The sequence below is a fragment of the Rana temporaria genome, chromosome 5 (assembly GCF_905171775.1).
Source record: "Rana temporaria chromosome 5, aRanTem1.1, whole genome shotgun sequence".
Lineage (NCBI taxonomy): Eukaryota > Metazoa > Chordata > Amphibia > Anura > Ranidae > Rana > Rana temporaria.
In genome coordinates, this window is record NC_053493.1 from 421,112,824 (window position 1) to 421,128,684 (window position 15,861).

Below are 15,861 nucleotides of genomic sequence, written 5' to 3' on the forward strand. Positions count from 1 at the left end.
AAAATCATGGCCTGTAGTGTTCAATTTGAAAGCCCGAAGGCTTTCACACTGAAGTGGTGCGCTAGCAGGAACGCTCCAAAAGTCCTGCTAGCCGCATCTTTACTGCGGTATAGGAGCGGTGTGTTCACCGCTCCTATACCGCGCCTTCCCATTGAAATAAAAAACTCACTGCTAGCGCCCGAATATCGCGGTAAATACGACAGTATAGCGGCGCTACAAATAGCGCGGCTATACCGTCCCCGCGGCTCCACGCCTCAATGTGAAAGAGGTCTAAAGCTGTAAACAGCTATAACAACTGCAACTCTTCTGGGAAGGCTGTCCACAAGGTTTAGGAGTGTGTCTATGGGAAGGTTTGAGGTCAGGCACTAATGTCAGATGAGAAGACCTGGCTTGCAGTCTCCATCATAATTTATCTCAAAAGGTGTTCTATGGGGTTGAGGTTGGGATTGTGCAGGCCAATCAAGTTTCTCCACCCCAAACTCGCTCATCCATGTCTTAACCTTGCTTTGTGAACTGGTGCAAATAATTTGGTGAAGGGGGGGGGCATTATGGTGTGGGGTTGTTTTTCAGGGGTTAGGCTTGGCCCCTTAGTTCCAGTGAAGGATCCCTCCTTAAGCGGAGTTCCACCCAAAAGTGGAAATTCCGCTTAAGCACTTAACGCCCGCCGCACGACTATTTACGTCCGCAAAATGGCACGGACAGGCAGATGGGCGTATATATACGTCCTTGCCTTTCCGCGGGTCAGGGGTCCGATCGGGACCCCCCCCCTGCTGCGTGCGGCGGGCGGCTTACCTCGGGGAGCGATCCGGGACGACGGCGCGGCTATTCGTTTATAGCCCCTCCGTCTTGATCACTCCCCGGAGCCGAAGAACGGAGAGAGCCGTATGTAAACACGACTTCCCCGTTCTTCACTGTGGCGACGCATCGATCGAGTGATCCCTTTTATAGGGGAGACTCGATCGATGACATCAGTCCTACAGCCACACCCCCCTACTGTTGTAAACACACACTAGGTGAACCCTAACACGTTCAGCGCCCCCTGTGGTTAACTCCCAAACTGCAACTGTCATTTTCACAATAAAGAATGCAATTTAAATGCATTTTTTGCTGTGAAAATGACAATGGTCCCAAAAATTTGTCAAAATTGTCCGAAAGTGTCCGCCATAATGTCGCAGTCACGAAAAAAAAATCGCTGATCGCCGCCAATAGTAGTAGAAAAAAATAAAAAAATAAAAATGCAATAAAAATATCCCCTATTTTGTAAACGCTATAAATTTTGCGCAAACCAATCGATAAACGCTTATTGCGATTTTTTTTACCAAAAATGGGTAGAAGAATACGTATCGGCCTAAACTGAGGAAAAAAAAAAATGTATATATGTTTTTGGGGGATATTTATTATAGCAAAAAGTAAAAAATATTGATTTTTTTTCAAAATTGTCGCTATATTTTTGTTTATAGCGCAAAAAATAAAAACCGCAGAGGTGATCAAATACCACCAAAAGAAAGCTCTATTTGTGGGGAAAAAAAGACGCCAATTTTGTTTGGGAGCCACGTCGCACCACCGCGCAACTGTCAGTTAAAGCGACGCAGTGCCGAATCGCAAAACCTGGCCTGGGCATTTAGCTGCCTAAAGGTCCGGGGCTTAAGTGGTTAACCCACTCCTCGCCCCCTTACATGCCACATTTGGCATGTAATTTTCTTGGGGGGGGGGGGGGGGGGAGTGGGGGCTTCAGGAGGAGTGGGACTTCCTGTCCCACTACCTCCTTCCGCCGAGGCAAATAACTTAATCGCCTTTTGGCAGCCCCTCCCTGTAGGCGATCGCCTGGGACACGTGACAGGTCCCAGGCGATCGCCTGTCCAATCGGATGGCGCAGCGCCGCTCGCGCATTGGGTGCCCGGCCGTGAAGCCGAAACCTGTCACGGCCGGGTGCCCACAGTTGCAGTGGAGGCGCCGGCGGTGAAGGGGGGGGGACCCGAACGAAGCTCCCAGCGGCACGTCGCTGGACCGGGGGAACAGGTAAGTGTATGTTTATTAAAAGCCAGCAGCTACACTTTTTGTAGCTGCTGACTTAATAAACATAAAAAAAAATGCCTGGAACACCCATTTAAGGCGTCAGCATTCCAAGACATTTTGGACAATTTCATGCTCCCAACTTTGTGGGAACAGTTTGGGGACGGCCCCTTCCTGTTCCAACACGACTATGCACCAGTGCACTAAGCAAGGTCCATAAAGACATGGATGAGCGAGTTTGGGGTGGAGGAACTTGACTGGCTCTGGCCTGCACCTCAACCCGATAGAACCCCTTTGTGGGATGAATTAGAGCGGAGACTGAGACAGGCCTTGGACCAGAATGATTTGGACCAGTGCACAAAGCAAGGTCAATAAGGACATGGATGAGTGAGTTTGGGGTGAAGCACCTTGACTGGTCTGCACAAAGTCCATGCCTCAACCCGATAGAACACCTTTAAGATAAATTAGAGTGGAGACTGTGAGCCAGGCCTCCATGTCCAACATCAGTGCCTGACCTCACAAATGCGCTTCTGGAAGAATGGTCAAACATTCCCATAGACACCCTCCTAAACCTTGTGGACGGCCTTCCCAGAAGAGTTGAAGCTGTTATAGCTGCAAAGGGTGAGCCAACGCACGAAAGACTGGGATGCCATTAAAGTTCATGCGCGTGTAAAGGCAGGCATCCCAATACTTTTGGTGATATAGTGTACATGTAATTTTTGGAAATGTACGCCATTTGTTACAAAGTCGACACTGTACAAGAGCCAATAATAATCTTTGAAATATTCAAAAACCAACATTTAAGGGAAATATATTTGAGATTTAAAAAAAAAATGAGATAAGCCTGCACATTACCTTTCTGTTAGGTAAAGGTTCTCTTCAATGAGGTCAAAGTAAGGCGGCATTTTTCCTAGTTTGGAAAACTCCTTCCAGTGTTGAGCGTCTCTGAATTCTTCCATAGGGCAGATGGTGCCGGCTTTTCCTCGTTTTGGGCCAGCAGACTCCAACAAGCCGGCCTCCGCTTTCAATCTCCTTTTCTCCAGGGCTTCTGCATCATTCTCAGAATCGCTCCCCAGTTCCTGCCGCCGTTTTTTGGGCGGCCCCCTTTCTTTCATCTCAGACCTGTCCCTGCCGAACTGATCCCTCCTTTCGTTGTTTCGGGCCAGGTTCTCCTTCACGGAATTGCTGCTGATTTCATGAGCTTGCACGGAACCGGTTTCCCTGGATCGATCGTAGTATAACTTATTGGCCTGGTGGTGCGTGTGGTCGTCTTCCCAACCAAGATCGTCGTCGTCAACGTCTTCATCGTCTTCGTTGTAACAATGTGTGAGAGAGTCGGGAACCGGGACACCGGCTTTGCTGTAGTTGTAAATGGGACCTTGGTTGTGGCACCCAGGATCCCAATAAGGGGTGCTTTCACCGTAATTCTGAGAGGGGTCGCAGACTCCACCGCCCTGCTGGTACCCACAGTACATGTAACTGCTGTCTGGAGGCTGGTATGTGCTGCTTGGCTTTTCTGGTTGAGAGAAGTCCCAACCGAGATCTGATAAGTCTTCCGCTGCCTGGAAACCATCAGCTCTGGAAAAGTCCCCAGCCCCTGGACCATGGCTGTACGTTGACTGTTGCCTGCTATCTGGTTTCTCAGCAGGGGTATGGAGGGGTTTTGATTCAAATTTACTAGGTCTAGGTGGTGGTACTGAAGCAACAGGCTGATGAGCAGCTGGTTTGGTCTGAGACTTGTACATTTCATTGCTTCTAGTGGACATGTCGCCATTATTGCCCTGTCCAGCAGTCACAAGATGGCTGGTGCTGACATCAGTATCATTGGGTGGATGGGGAATGTCCAAATGTTGGGCATGAACTGCAACACCCAGTTGTGAGGGCGGAAATGGAGCAGGACATGGCGGTGGTGGAGCTTGAACAGGAATGGAGCATGGTGGTATTAAAAGTGGGACAGGACATGGTGGTGGTGGTGGGGGTGGTGCTTGAAGTGGAAATGCCCCGTGGTGTTGTGAAGCTTGAAAAGGAAATGCACCGAGCGGTGGAATATGACCAGCAAATGTACCCATAGGTGGACCTTGAACCGGGCATGCTCGGGAGGCCTGAAATGCAACAGCATCCGGTTGTTGGACCGGAATGGAAAATATTTGTTGGGCTTCAACTGGAGTAGAAAATAGTTGCTGTAATTCAACTGGTAAAGTATGTGCTTGTGGAACCTGAACTGAAGGATATGGTTGCAGAGCTTCAATTGGAACAGGATATGGTTGAGAAGCTGGTGTTGGAAAGGGAGCCTGCTGAGGGGTTTGATCTGGCGCTGGAGCCAGCTGTAGGGGGGCTTGTGTAGCAATGGGAATCTGCTCTAAACTTTTACTGGGACCTAGCTCTGTCGATATAACAGGAACAGTCTCTGGGGCCTGTACTGAAACAATATCCGATTGTGACACAGGAACGTGAATATTGTCTGGCTCAGTCACCGAAATGACGTCTATCTGCAAAGCTGGAGCAAAACTTGGTTCTGGACTCTGGACTGGGGATGAAGTTGACTCTGATGCTTGAATGTGGATGGGAGCTGTTTGGGGAATATGAATTGGCACTGAAGGACTGGGAACCTCCTCTAAAGTCTGAACATGAACTAGATCCCGCTCCGATATGTCAACTGGAGGGGCACTTGGTTCTGAATCTTTAACAGAAAGAAGTCTCAGTTCTGAAGCTTCATCTGGAATGATACTTGGTTCCGCAGCCTGAAATGAACTCACTTCTGGAGCACACACTTGTTCTTCCTCTAGCGACATATTGGAATCACTATCTATTTGATCCAAGACTTTATGTTCCATTTGCTCCAGAGTGTGGCCTTCTGGAAAGTCCGTTTCATTTTCATTAGATTGTTCTATACTTTCCTGATGACTTGGGGATGACGATGCTAGATCGTCATCTTCCATGGTTATGATGGAAGTTTTGGGGACCACCACAACTGACTGCAAACGGTTCCTGGGGAGGCCGCTGTCATCGGAATCAGTATCCTCCGACTCACTCTCTTCACTTGCACTCTCTTCTGTGTCAGAATAATAAGCTCTGACGGCACTTATAAAGTTTACTGAAGGTGTGCTACTGTCAGCGGCAATTGGTGGCGGATTCTCTTCCTCTGAAGTATCAACACTTTGGACATTATTGTTCTTAAAATCATCTTCTTCCTCATCCGACTCATAATTTGCCTTCAGAACTTCTATCTGCTCAGTCGGAGCTTCTGGTAGAAGGACGGGTGTGGCCTCCTCTCTCTCCGTATTTTTCCATACAGGCTCTACGTCATCCTCTTCAAAGATTGGCAATGAAGTTGTGACTTGTCTGTGGCTGGGAGAGTCAATCATAACTTTAATGGTGAACCTGGCGGTCTCTTTACTGGCGACCCTGGTCTCTTTACTGGCGACCTCTTTACTGGCGACCCTGGTCTCTTTACTGGCGACCTCTTTACTGGCCACCCTGGTCTCTTTACTGGCGACCTCTTTACTGGCCACCCTGGTCTCTTTACTGGCGACCTCTTTACTGGCCACCCTGGTCTCTTTACTGGCGACCTCTTTACTGGCCACCCTGGTCTCTTTACTGGCGACCTCTTTACTGGCCACCCTGGTCTCTTTACTGGCGGCGGCCACGGTCTCTTTACTGGCGGCGGCCACGGTCTCCTTACTGGCGGCGGCCACGGTCTCCTTACTGGCGGCGGCCACGGTCTCCTTACTGGCGGCGGCCACGGTCTCCTTACTGGCGGCGGCCACGGTCTCCTTACTGGCGGCGGCCACGGTCTCCTTACTGGCGGCGGCCACGGTCTCCTTACTGGCGGCGGCCACGGTCTCCTTACTGGCGGCGGCCACGGTCTCCTTACTGGCGGCGGCCACGGTCTCCTTACTGGCGGCGGCCACGGTCTCCTTACTGGCGGCGGCCACGGTCTCCTTACTGGCGGCGGCCACGGTCTCCTTACTGGCGGCGGCCACGGTCTCCTTACTGGCGGCGGCCACGGTCTCCTTACTGGCGGCGGCCACGGTCTCCTTACTGGCGGCGGCCACGGTCTCCTTACTGGCGGCGGCCACGGTCTCCTTACTGGCGGCGGCCACGGTCTCCTTACTGGCGGCGGCCACGGTCTCCTCCTCAAAGGGAGAATCAGTTTCAGGTGCTTTTGGAGTACAAGGCTCGGTGGGAGGTAAGCCACAAGTCTCGCCTTGCTCGTCACTGTTTACTGGTGTGCAACGTTTAGAGATTTTCTGCATAGAGTCAACATAAACTTCATTGTCAGTAGACTTAGCCCGTGACATATTTAAGCTTTCTGGAGCCAAAACTGAAACAGCTTGCTTGACTTGAGTGTCTTTAACAGTATGATTGTCATCGACTTGAATAGATTGAGAATTTAGCAATTTGATGGCTTCCTTGTGGTCAAAGGAAACACCCATTTTGTCTGAAGGATGGCAAGGAATTGCCTCATTTAAATTGTCGTCTAAGAGTCTCCAACGTTTTGACTTTGATACAGAGACAGGCTGGTCTTTAAGATCAGAAAAGTATGATGCACTGCCATGATCATGGCCTAACCCATTAAGATGATGTATTCCATCACCTGTTTCCACAATACTGCATTGTTCAACTTCACGGTGAGCTACAGGAGATTTCTCCGACTCTAGATTAAGAGGAATGTCTATGTTACTACTGTCAGAGTGTGACACATCAGATTGTTCATCTGGAGGAGCATCATCTGTGGAGCTCAGGGTGACAAAATCCCAGTGTTCCGGGGAATAGTCATCGTTTACAGGAACAGGACTTTTTCTTTGGCCTTCAAACGATGGTGCTGCCGAAAAATGTCTCCACTTTGATTCCCGACTACTTGATGACTTGGTGTCTCCAACATGAGAATGATCAACATCTTTGGATCGTGTAGGTGGAGAATCCTGGAAATCACTTTTTCTGTAGTCAGGAATGTCCTTAGATGCAGATTCTTCTCTATCTTTTCTGACAAGGCCGTGTCCCTCTTTACGTTCAGGTCTTTTGTCCAAATCCCATTTGGACATTTTAGCTCCCGAATTCACATGCACCGGTTTGGCATCTGATGCTCTGGAAGAATTTGTTTTAGCAGAACTTGTGCTACTGTCCACTTTAGAGTGGGAAGATGCTGGTTTAAGGTCAACTTCTTTCTGAGGAGAAACCCTCTTGGTAGGTTCTCGATCTGAGGACTTGATGTCTTTTTCAGTTCTGCTTGATGTTCTTCCTTTTCGATCGGAGTCATACGAGGAGTCTAATTTGGGATCTCTGTCATATTTAGAATGTGAAGAAGTCCTAGAATCTCTGTACGAGGAGGAATGAGAGGATGATGGGGGCCTTCGAGAGTCACCCGATCTGGAATGGGGTCTCCTATAATCATCCTCCGAGTCAGAGCTGTCTCTGGCTCTGCTATCTGCATACGAGCGAGAATATCTTGTTCTGTGGGGAGAACTTCTATGGTACCGTCTCTCGGACTCATAATAATGTGAGCGTTCAGATCTGGAATATGAAGAACCGCTTCTAGGCCCTCGATCAGATCTAGACCGCGATCTCGACCTCGATCGTGACCTGCTTCGTTTCCTGTCACGATCTGACTTGGAACGAGAGTAGGAGGAGGAGGAGGAGTACTTTGAATCTCTGTCCGACCTGGAATAGCTAGAATGTTTCTCATCCTTTACAGGCTTTGTTCTAGTTGAAGGATATTTTCCACCGTCATCCCCTTTCGAACTCATAGAGCTTCTTTTTGAGTCTCTTTCTTTACTTGCTGCCTTTTTGACCTCATGTGATCGGTGGCTTGAGGAGGTTTGTACAGAATCTCCGTCGTCAGACTCGGAACCAGCCACTGCCGTATCGGAGTGAGACTGCTTTAATTTAGAACTGGGTTTTTCAGGGCTGGAATTAGATTTTGCGCTTTTTACGCTGACTGGATTATTTTCGTCTTTCCCAATATGGGAATAATCTTTAGAAGGGATGGTCTCTTTTTCTGCCTTTTCGACAGCCACCTGAGTGCTTAAGCTCTCCACAACAGAGACTATGGAGCCCTCTTCATTATCCTTTGTGCTAGTCAACGATAATGAAGGCAGAGTACTCAATGGTGCTTTCTCGGGTGATGCTACGGCCAAGTTGGCGGTTGCCGATGCAGAGTCAGATGCTGGAGAAAGCTTCACATTCTCGAAAAGCACTCCTTTAGTTGAAGCTACAGGTGACGTGGGTACCGCAACCGTTATAGCAGCAGGTGGTGGGGGTGGAGGTGGTGGTGGCGGTTGGGGTGCTGGTAGTTTGCTTGTAACGCCAAGATGCTTCCTGAAATGAATTTTTCCCAGTTCCACTTTAGGTTTCGGAGGGGAAACTTCAAAAGCATTTCCAACTGAGTCAACCCCATCCGTTTTAGACTTGGTTTGTTCCGATAAGCTGCTGGTGGCATTCTGCGCATCACTCTGCTTCTCTCCGACCAAAGCCGTCCGTAATCTGTTCTGAAAGGTTTTCTTAGTGAAACTGAAGCTGAACGAGACCTTCTGGCGTCCTTGTTCTTCCAAATTAACCTTTGCTTTGGTTCCCTTGGGCAGGAATCTACTGGATGTGAGGCTTTTGAAGGCCGCTGATGACTTGAGCCCAGGGTTTGAGCCACTCTCGTTTTTGGCCTAGAAGGGAAAACAAATTTGGGGAGGTTTATAAATGAATGATGTCAGTAAATTAATAACATTCTCAGAAGATTGGAAGGTTAATATTTGGGGTCGATGTGCATTTCATTAAAGCTGAACTCCAAAGAAAAATGCCAATACCAGGTCAAATTCAGGCACTGAAGACTGCATTTAAAAAATATATATCAGTATATGATTATATGTGCATTTAACAGATTTCAGAGTTTACCCGTAAAAGTCTCCCTTGTGTAGACATCCAAAGGCCCCAAGGCTGCTGCTGGGTCCCGTCATCTTGGATGTGATGTTAGCAAACTCCGAACTGTCAAGTGACACCCTATGGGAGGGATAGGCAATTAGCGGACCTCCAGCTGTTGCAGAACTACAAGTCCCATGAGGCATAGCAAGACCCCGACAGCCACAAGCATGACACCCAGAGGCAGAGGCATGATGGGACTTGTGGTTTTGCAACAGCTGAAGGTCCGTTAATTGCATATCCCTGCACTATGGTATTCCCCTTTACTACTCCCCCACCAGATACATACAAGGAGAGGGCTAGGACTTGCAAGAAGGAAGTGCTAGGAAATCTACTGGCTTCTTGTACTTTTACATGAACATTTTAAGTTGGGTTTCTTTAATGATGCAATAACGAGAATTTGTGTATTTCATATCTGCCTAGGAGTTCAGCTGTAATGCTCATTATTTCACAGCAACTCACATCTCTGTATTCACACCACACAGCCAGTTGTGACGCAAAGAAACAGGAGAGGTGAAATCAGGCCTCATTACTGATCTACCCCCCCTCCCCACCAGTGAATAACAAAATCGTCCCCCTCCCTACAAGTGAACACTGACATAATCCTGATCCTCTACTTACCAGCCAACACCATGGTAACACTTCCCTCACCAGTGTACACCAACATAATCCCCTCCCACCAGTGTACACGGATGTACCGCCAGTGAACACCGACAAACCCCGCCGACAAATCCCCGTCCCACCAGGGAAACGCCAACCAAACCCCCGTCCCACCAGGGAAACGCAGACAAAACCCCCGTCCCACCAGGGAAACGCCGACAAAACCCCCGTCCCACCAGGGAAACGCCAACAAAACCCCCGTCCCACCAGGGAAACGCCGACAAACCCCCGTCCCACCAGGGAAACGCAGGCAAAACCCCCGTCCCACCAGCAAAACGCAGGCAAAACCCCCGTCCCACCAGCAAAACGCAGGCAAAACCCCCGTCCCACCAGGAAAACGCCGACAACACCCCCGTCCCACCAGGAAAACGCAGACAAAACCCCCGTCCCACCAGGAAAACGCAGACAAAACCCCCGTCCCACCAGGGAAACGCCGACAACACCCCCGTCCCACCAGGAAAACGCAGACAAAACCCCCGTCCCACCAGGAAAACGCAGACAAAACCCCCGTCCCACCAGCAAAACGCAGGCAAAACCCCCGTCCCACCAGGAAAACGCAGACAAAACCCCCGTCCCACCAGGAAAACGCAGACAAAACCCCCGTCCCACCAGGAAAACGCAGACAAAACCCCCGTCCCACCAGGAAAACGCAGACAAAACCCCCGTCCCACCAGGAAAACGCAGGCAAATCCCCCGTCCCACCAGGAAAACGCAGGCAAAACCCCCTCTCCACCAGGAAAACGCAGGCAAAACCCCCTCTCCACCAGGAAAACGCAGGCAAAACCCCCTCTCCACCAGGGAAACGCCGACCAAACCCCCGTCCCACCAGGGAAACGCTGACAAACCCCCGTCCCACCAGGGAAACGCCGACAAACCCCCGTCCCACCAGGGAAACGCCGACAAACCCCCGTCCCACCAGGAAAACGCAGGCAAAACCCCCGTCCCACCAGGAAAACGCAGGCAAAACCCCCGTCCCACCAGGAAAACGCAGGCAAAACCCCCGTCCCACCAGGAAAACGCAGGCAAAACCCCCGTCCCACCAGGAAAACGCAGACAAAACCCCCGTCCCACCAGGAAAACGCAGACAAAACCCCCGTCCCACCAGGAAAACGCAGGCAAAACCCCCGTCCCACCAGGAAAACGCAGGCAAAACCCCCGTCCCACCAGGGAAACGCAGGCAAAACCCCCGTCCCACCAGGGAAACGCAGGCAAAACCCCCGTCCCACCAGGGAAACGCAGGCAAAACCCCCGTCCCACCAGGAAAACGCAGACAAAACCCCCGTCCCACCAGGGAAAACGCCGAAAACCCCCGTCCGACCAATAAATACTGACATATCTCCTCCTCCCTCCATACTAGTACACATCATAGAACACCAATATAATCCTCTCCCAACCAATGAACACAGGTGTACACCCTCCCCCACTGGTGAACCCAGAAAAACCTCTTCCCCACCAGTGAACACCAACAAACCATGTGCCCACCAATTATCAACAACATATGTCCTCCGCACCAGTGCACACTGCCCTCCGCCATCCACACAGGGCACAAACCCCTTACAGTTCATACCAACATACCTTCTTTGGACAAGTGCACATCGACTTACCCTCTTCCCATCACTACACCCTGATGTACCTGCTCAAAAAAGTAATCCCTGGCATATCCCACACCACCAACATATCCTCTACCTGCCAGCGATCACTGCTGCGCTACATCCTCCCTGCCAGTGATCACCCACATACTCCCCTCCCCGCCAGTGATCACCCACATACTCCCCTCCCCGCCAGTGATTACCCACATACTCCCCGCCAGTGATCAACCAACCCCCTCCTTTCCCCGCCAGTGATCACCCACATACTCCCCGCCAGTGATCAACCAACCCCCTCCTTTCCCCGCCAGTGATCACCCACATACTCCCCTCCCTGCCAGTGATCACCCACATACTCCCCTCCCCGCCAGTGATCACCCACATACTCCCCTCCCTGCCAGTGATCACCCACATACGCCCCCTCCCCGCCAGTGATCGCCCACATACTCCCCGCCAGTGATCGCCCACATACTCCCCGACAGTGATCGCCCACATACTCCCCGACAGTGATCGCCCACATACTCCCCGACAGTGATCGCCCACATACTCCCCGCCAGTGATCGCCCACATACTCCCCGCCAGTGATTACCCACATACTCCCCGCCAGTGATTACCCACATACTCCCCGCCAGTGATTACCCACATACTCCCCGCCAGTGATTACCCACATACTCCCCGCCAGTGATTACCCACATACTCCCCGCCAGTGATTACCCACATACTCCCCGCCAGTGATTACCCACATACTCCCCGCCAGTGATTACCCACATACTCCCCGCCAGTGATTACCCACATACTCCCCGCCAGTGATTACCCACATACTCCCCGCCAGTGATTACCCACATACTCCCCGCCAGTGATTACCCACATACTCCCCGCCAGTGATTACCCACATACTCCCCGCCAGTGATTACCCACATACTCCCCGCCAGTGATTACCCACATACTCCCCGCCAGTGATCACCCACATACTCCCCTCCCCGCCAGTGATCACCCACATACTCCCCTCCCTGCCAGTGATCACCCACATACTCCCTTCCCCGCCAGTGATCACCCACATACTCCCTTCCCCGCCAGTGATCACCCACATACTCCCTTCCCCGCCAGTGATCACCCACATACTCCCTTCCCCGCCAGTGATCACCCACATACGCCCCCTCCCGGCCAGTGATCACCCACATACTCCCCGCCAGTGATCACCCACATACTCCCCGCCAGTGATCACCCACATACTCCCCGCCAGTGATCACCCACATACTCCCCGCCAGTGATCACCCACATACTCCCCGCCAGTGATCACCCACATACTCCCCTCCCCGCCAGTGATCACCCACATACGCCCCCTCCCCGCCAGTGATCACCCACATACGCCCCCTCCCCGCCAGTGATCACCCACATACGCCCCCTCCCCGCCAGTGATCACCCACATACGCCCCCTCCCCGCCAGTGATCACCCACATACGCCCCCTCCCCGCCAGTGATCACCCACATACGCCCCCTCCCCGCCAGTGATCACCCACATACGCCCCCTCCCCGCCAGTGATCACCCACATACTCCCCCTCCCCGCCAGTGATCACCCACATACTCCCCTCCCCGCCAGTGATCACCCACATACTCCCCTCCAGTGATCACCCACATACTCCCCTCCAGTGATCACCCACATACTCCCCTCCAGTGATCACCCACATACTCCCCTTCCCGCCAGTGATCACCCACATACTCCCTCCCCGCCAGTGATCACTCACATACTCCCTCCCCGCCAGTGATCACCCACATACTCCCCCTCCCCGCCAGTGATCACCCACATACTCCCCTCCCCGCCAGTTAACAACGTACCCCCTCCCACCAATCCCTCAATAAGTCCACCATTTTTAATAAATACTCCTGAAGATCGGGTAGTTGAAGCGGTCAGTACTCTTACCTCATTTTCTTCTTCTCTGTTGGGGTTCGTAAGATGACACATGTAGAAAAGAAAAACAAAACAAAATTACATGGAGATAATAATGTGTTCTATATGATAAATATCAGTAGGAACAGATGACATGATTGCTGTCTATATTGCCCCCTGTCCCTGGAAGCTCAGATCTACGAACATCTCACAAGCAGCATTACATCATTTCACATCAATGTTCAGAGATGGCGGGACATTAGACGCCAGCGTCTTGTAAAAATAAGATAATTTAATTTAAAGGAAAATACGATTTGATTTATATATATTATACTTGATTTATATGTACTATAATTTACTAAATTGCAGGTCAAATCTGAAGCAGTTTGCAGACCCCCTTCCAGGACAACGAAGGGCCTCTTGTCTACATGTCCCTGTGAGATCCACGTCTAGGACATCTGCTCCGCTTGAAGAGACATTGGGCAGGCCAGAGGTCCAGAAAAGTGGAATGTATGAAGAGAAGAAATTCTGACACTGGATCGACTTTCCTAGTCTGCATACTTATAGCAGGTCAGGGTATCAAAAAGTAATGAAGCCAGTGGTATGTACAGAAAACCAAGCAACCAGCATTTTCAGGTGGTCACCAAGGGCAGCCCCAGATAAAGAAGCTTCCAGCAGCAGGAGCTTGGAGAGATGGACTTTACCAGTTACCACCACAGAGGCATTCTCTGGGCTCCTCATACCACCCAGACCTTAGCGCCAACCCTCCCGCCGGACGCCAACCTTTGCGATAACCCTATAGCTAGTTGCAACCTTAAGCTTGGAGGGATTGATTTTTGCAGTTTCCACAAAAGAGGGATTCTCTAACCCAAAGGTGCCTCACCCCATCTCTCCTGGTAGCCCAGACCTCAACGTTAACCCTCCTGATGGCCACAACCTTAATGCCAATGCTGCTGCCATTCACAACCTTAGCACTAACCCTTCTGCGAGCCCAAACCTTAACTCTAACTGTAACAGAATGGCCCGTGATACCCAGAGACTTTTGAAGGATGCAGGGTACTCCTGTGCCAGCTTCACCAATGACTCTTGGGTCTAGGGTCATCCTATGTCCAAAAGAGGCATAGGATGACTGAGAAATATTTCGGATTACATGCGATGGGACAGTAATGATAATTCTTGTATTGCAGGATATCTTGACATATTACAGGTGGTTTATTCTGACCCCAACCATCTTGGTAATGATTAGTAATTAACTCATCTGAATGTCATTATCTAACGGAATGTGTATTGAAGCCCCATTGTGTCATGTTGTGGGTGGAATTGAGTCATTGTCCAGATTTGGTTTCTAACTGTATGTTACCAGCTGAGTTTACCATTAAAGTGTTCATTCGTTTTGGAACCAGAGACAGAGCTGTGTGTGTCTCGTTTCTGGGGGAAAATCCAATGGATCGTGTCTGCTGGATTGTTGGAGTGTCGGATAAGCTGTCTTGGGTTGGTGGAATGGAATATCGTAAACGGTGTTAACCCCTGACCGTTACACTAACCTTCCTGTCGACCACAACCTTAGCACTAATGCCCCCTGCCAGCCATAACCTTCGCACTAACCCTCCTGCCAGCACCAACCTTTGCGACAACCCTGGGCTAGCTGTAACCTTAAAGCTAGAACCCTTGGTGGCCCCAACATGGGCACTACCAATCCCAATGGCCCTGACCTAAATGCTAACCCTTTCCGGTGGCTCCAGCCCAAAACACTTACCCTTCCACTAGATGCAACCCAAGCAGTTATCTGACTGTCAAGATATTTTTAATTGGTTACAGGCAACACCCAGCCTTCATTCTCACAATGCAACGCATGGAGTCTCAATGGCCAATCACCCTTTTGCCGGACACAACCTTGACGGACGCAACCTTGGCACCAACCCCCCCCACCGGACGCAACCTTGGCGCCAACCCCCCCCCCACCCGGGCGCAACCTTGGCGCCAACCCCCTCCACCGGATGCAACCTTGGCACCAACCCCCCCCCGCAACCTTGGCACCAACCCCCCCCCCGCAACCTTGGCGACAACCCCCCCGCCGGACGCAACCTTGGCGCCAACCCCACCCCCCCCCGCCGGATGCAACCTTGGCACCAAACCCCCCCCGCAATCTTATAGCCACAACAGAGGGATTCTCTAAGCTAAGGGTGCCCCACACCATCTCTCCTGGTAGCCCAGACCTTAATGTAACCCCTCTGCCGGCCGCAACTAACACTAACCCTCCCGATGGCCACAACCTTAATGCTAATGCTCCTGCCTTTCACAACCTTAGCACTAACCCTTCTGCCAGCCGCCAGCTTAACTCTAACCTTCCTGTCGACCTCAAACTTGGCACTAATGCCCCTGGCCAGCCACAACTTTAGCACCAACCCTCCTGCCAGCGCCGATCTTTGCATCAACCCTGTGGCTATCTTAAAGCTAGAACCCTTCCATGGCCCCAACATGAGCACTATCCATCCCACTAGTCCTGACCTAAATGCTATCCCATTCCGGTGGCTCCAGCCCAAAACACTTACCCTTCTGCTAGATGCAACCCAAGAAGCTATCTGCCACCTTTGCGTTAAAAACTGTCAAGCTATTTATTTTAAAAATGGGTTACAGGCAACACCCAGCCTTCCTTCTCACAATGCAATGCATAAGGCCTCAATGACCAATCACCAGACCCAAACATTGTCACATGGGGACATGGGCATGCCACAAAGTGTACAATGCTGGGTATGGTCGATAGCTGCAGGGATAGTCATTGGGACAACAGAAAGCAGTAGTAA

At 51.0% G+C, this 15,861-nt stretch overlaps 1 protein-coding gene across 5 annotated transcripts in view; it reads right to left on the reverse strand.

Annotated features, from left to right (window-relative positions):
• Positions 1-15,861, reverse strand: part of SETD2 (SET domain containing 2, histone lysine methyltransferase) — a 121,379-nt gene that overhangs the window by 83,188 nt on the left and 22,330 nt on the right. For 3 of the 5 annotated variants that reach the window (XM_040355241.1, XM_040355237.1, XM_040355236.1), the window contains 2 exons: positions 13,091-13,106; positions 2,869-8,669 (listed from right to left, as the gene is read on the reverse strand). In XM_040355241.1, the coding sequence (XP_040211175.1) occupies positions 2,869-8,669; positions 13,091-13,106 (5,817 nt within the window). Of the gene's footprint in view, positions 1-2,868; positions 8,670-13,090; positions 13,131-15,861 lie in introns of all 5 variants that reach the window. The other 2 variants (XM_040355238.1, XM_040355239.1) reach the window with 2 other exon arrangements.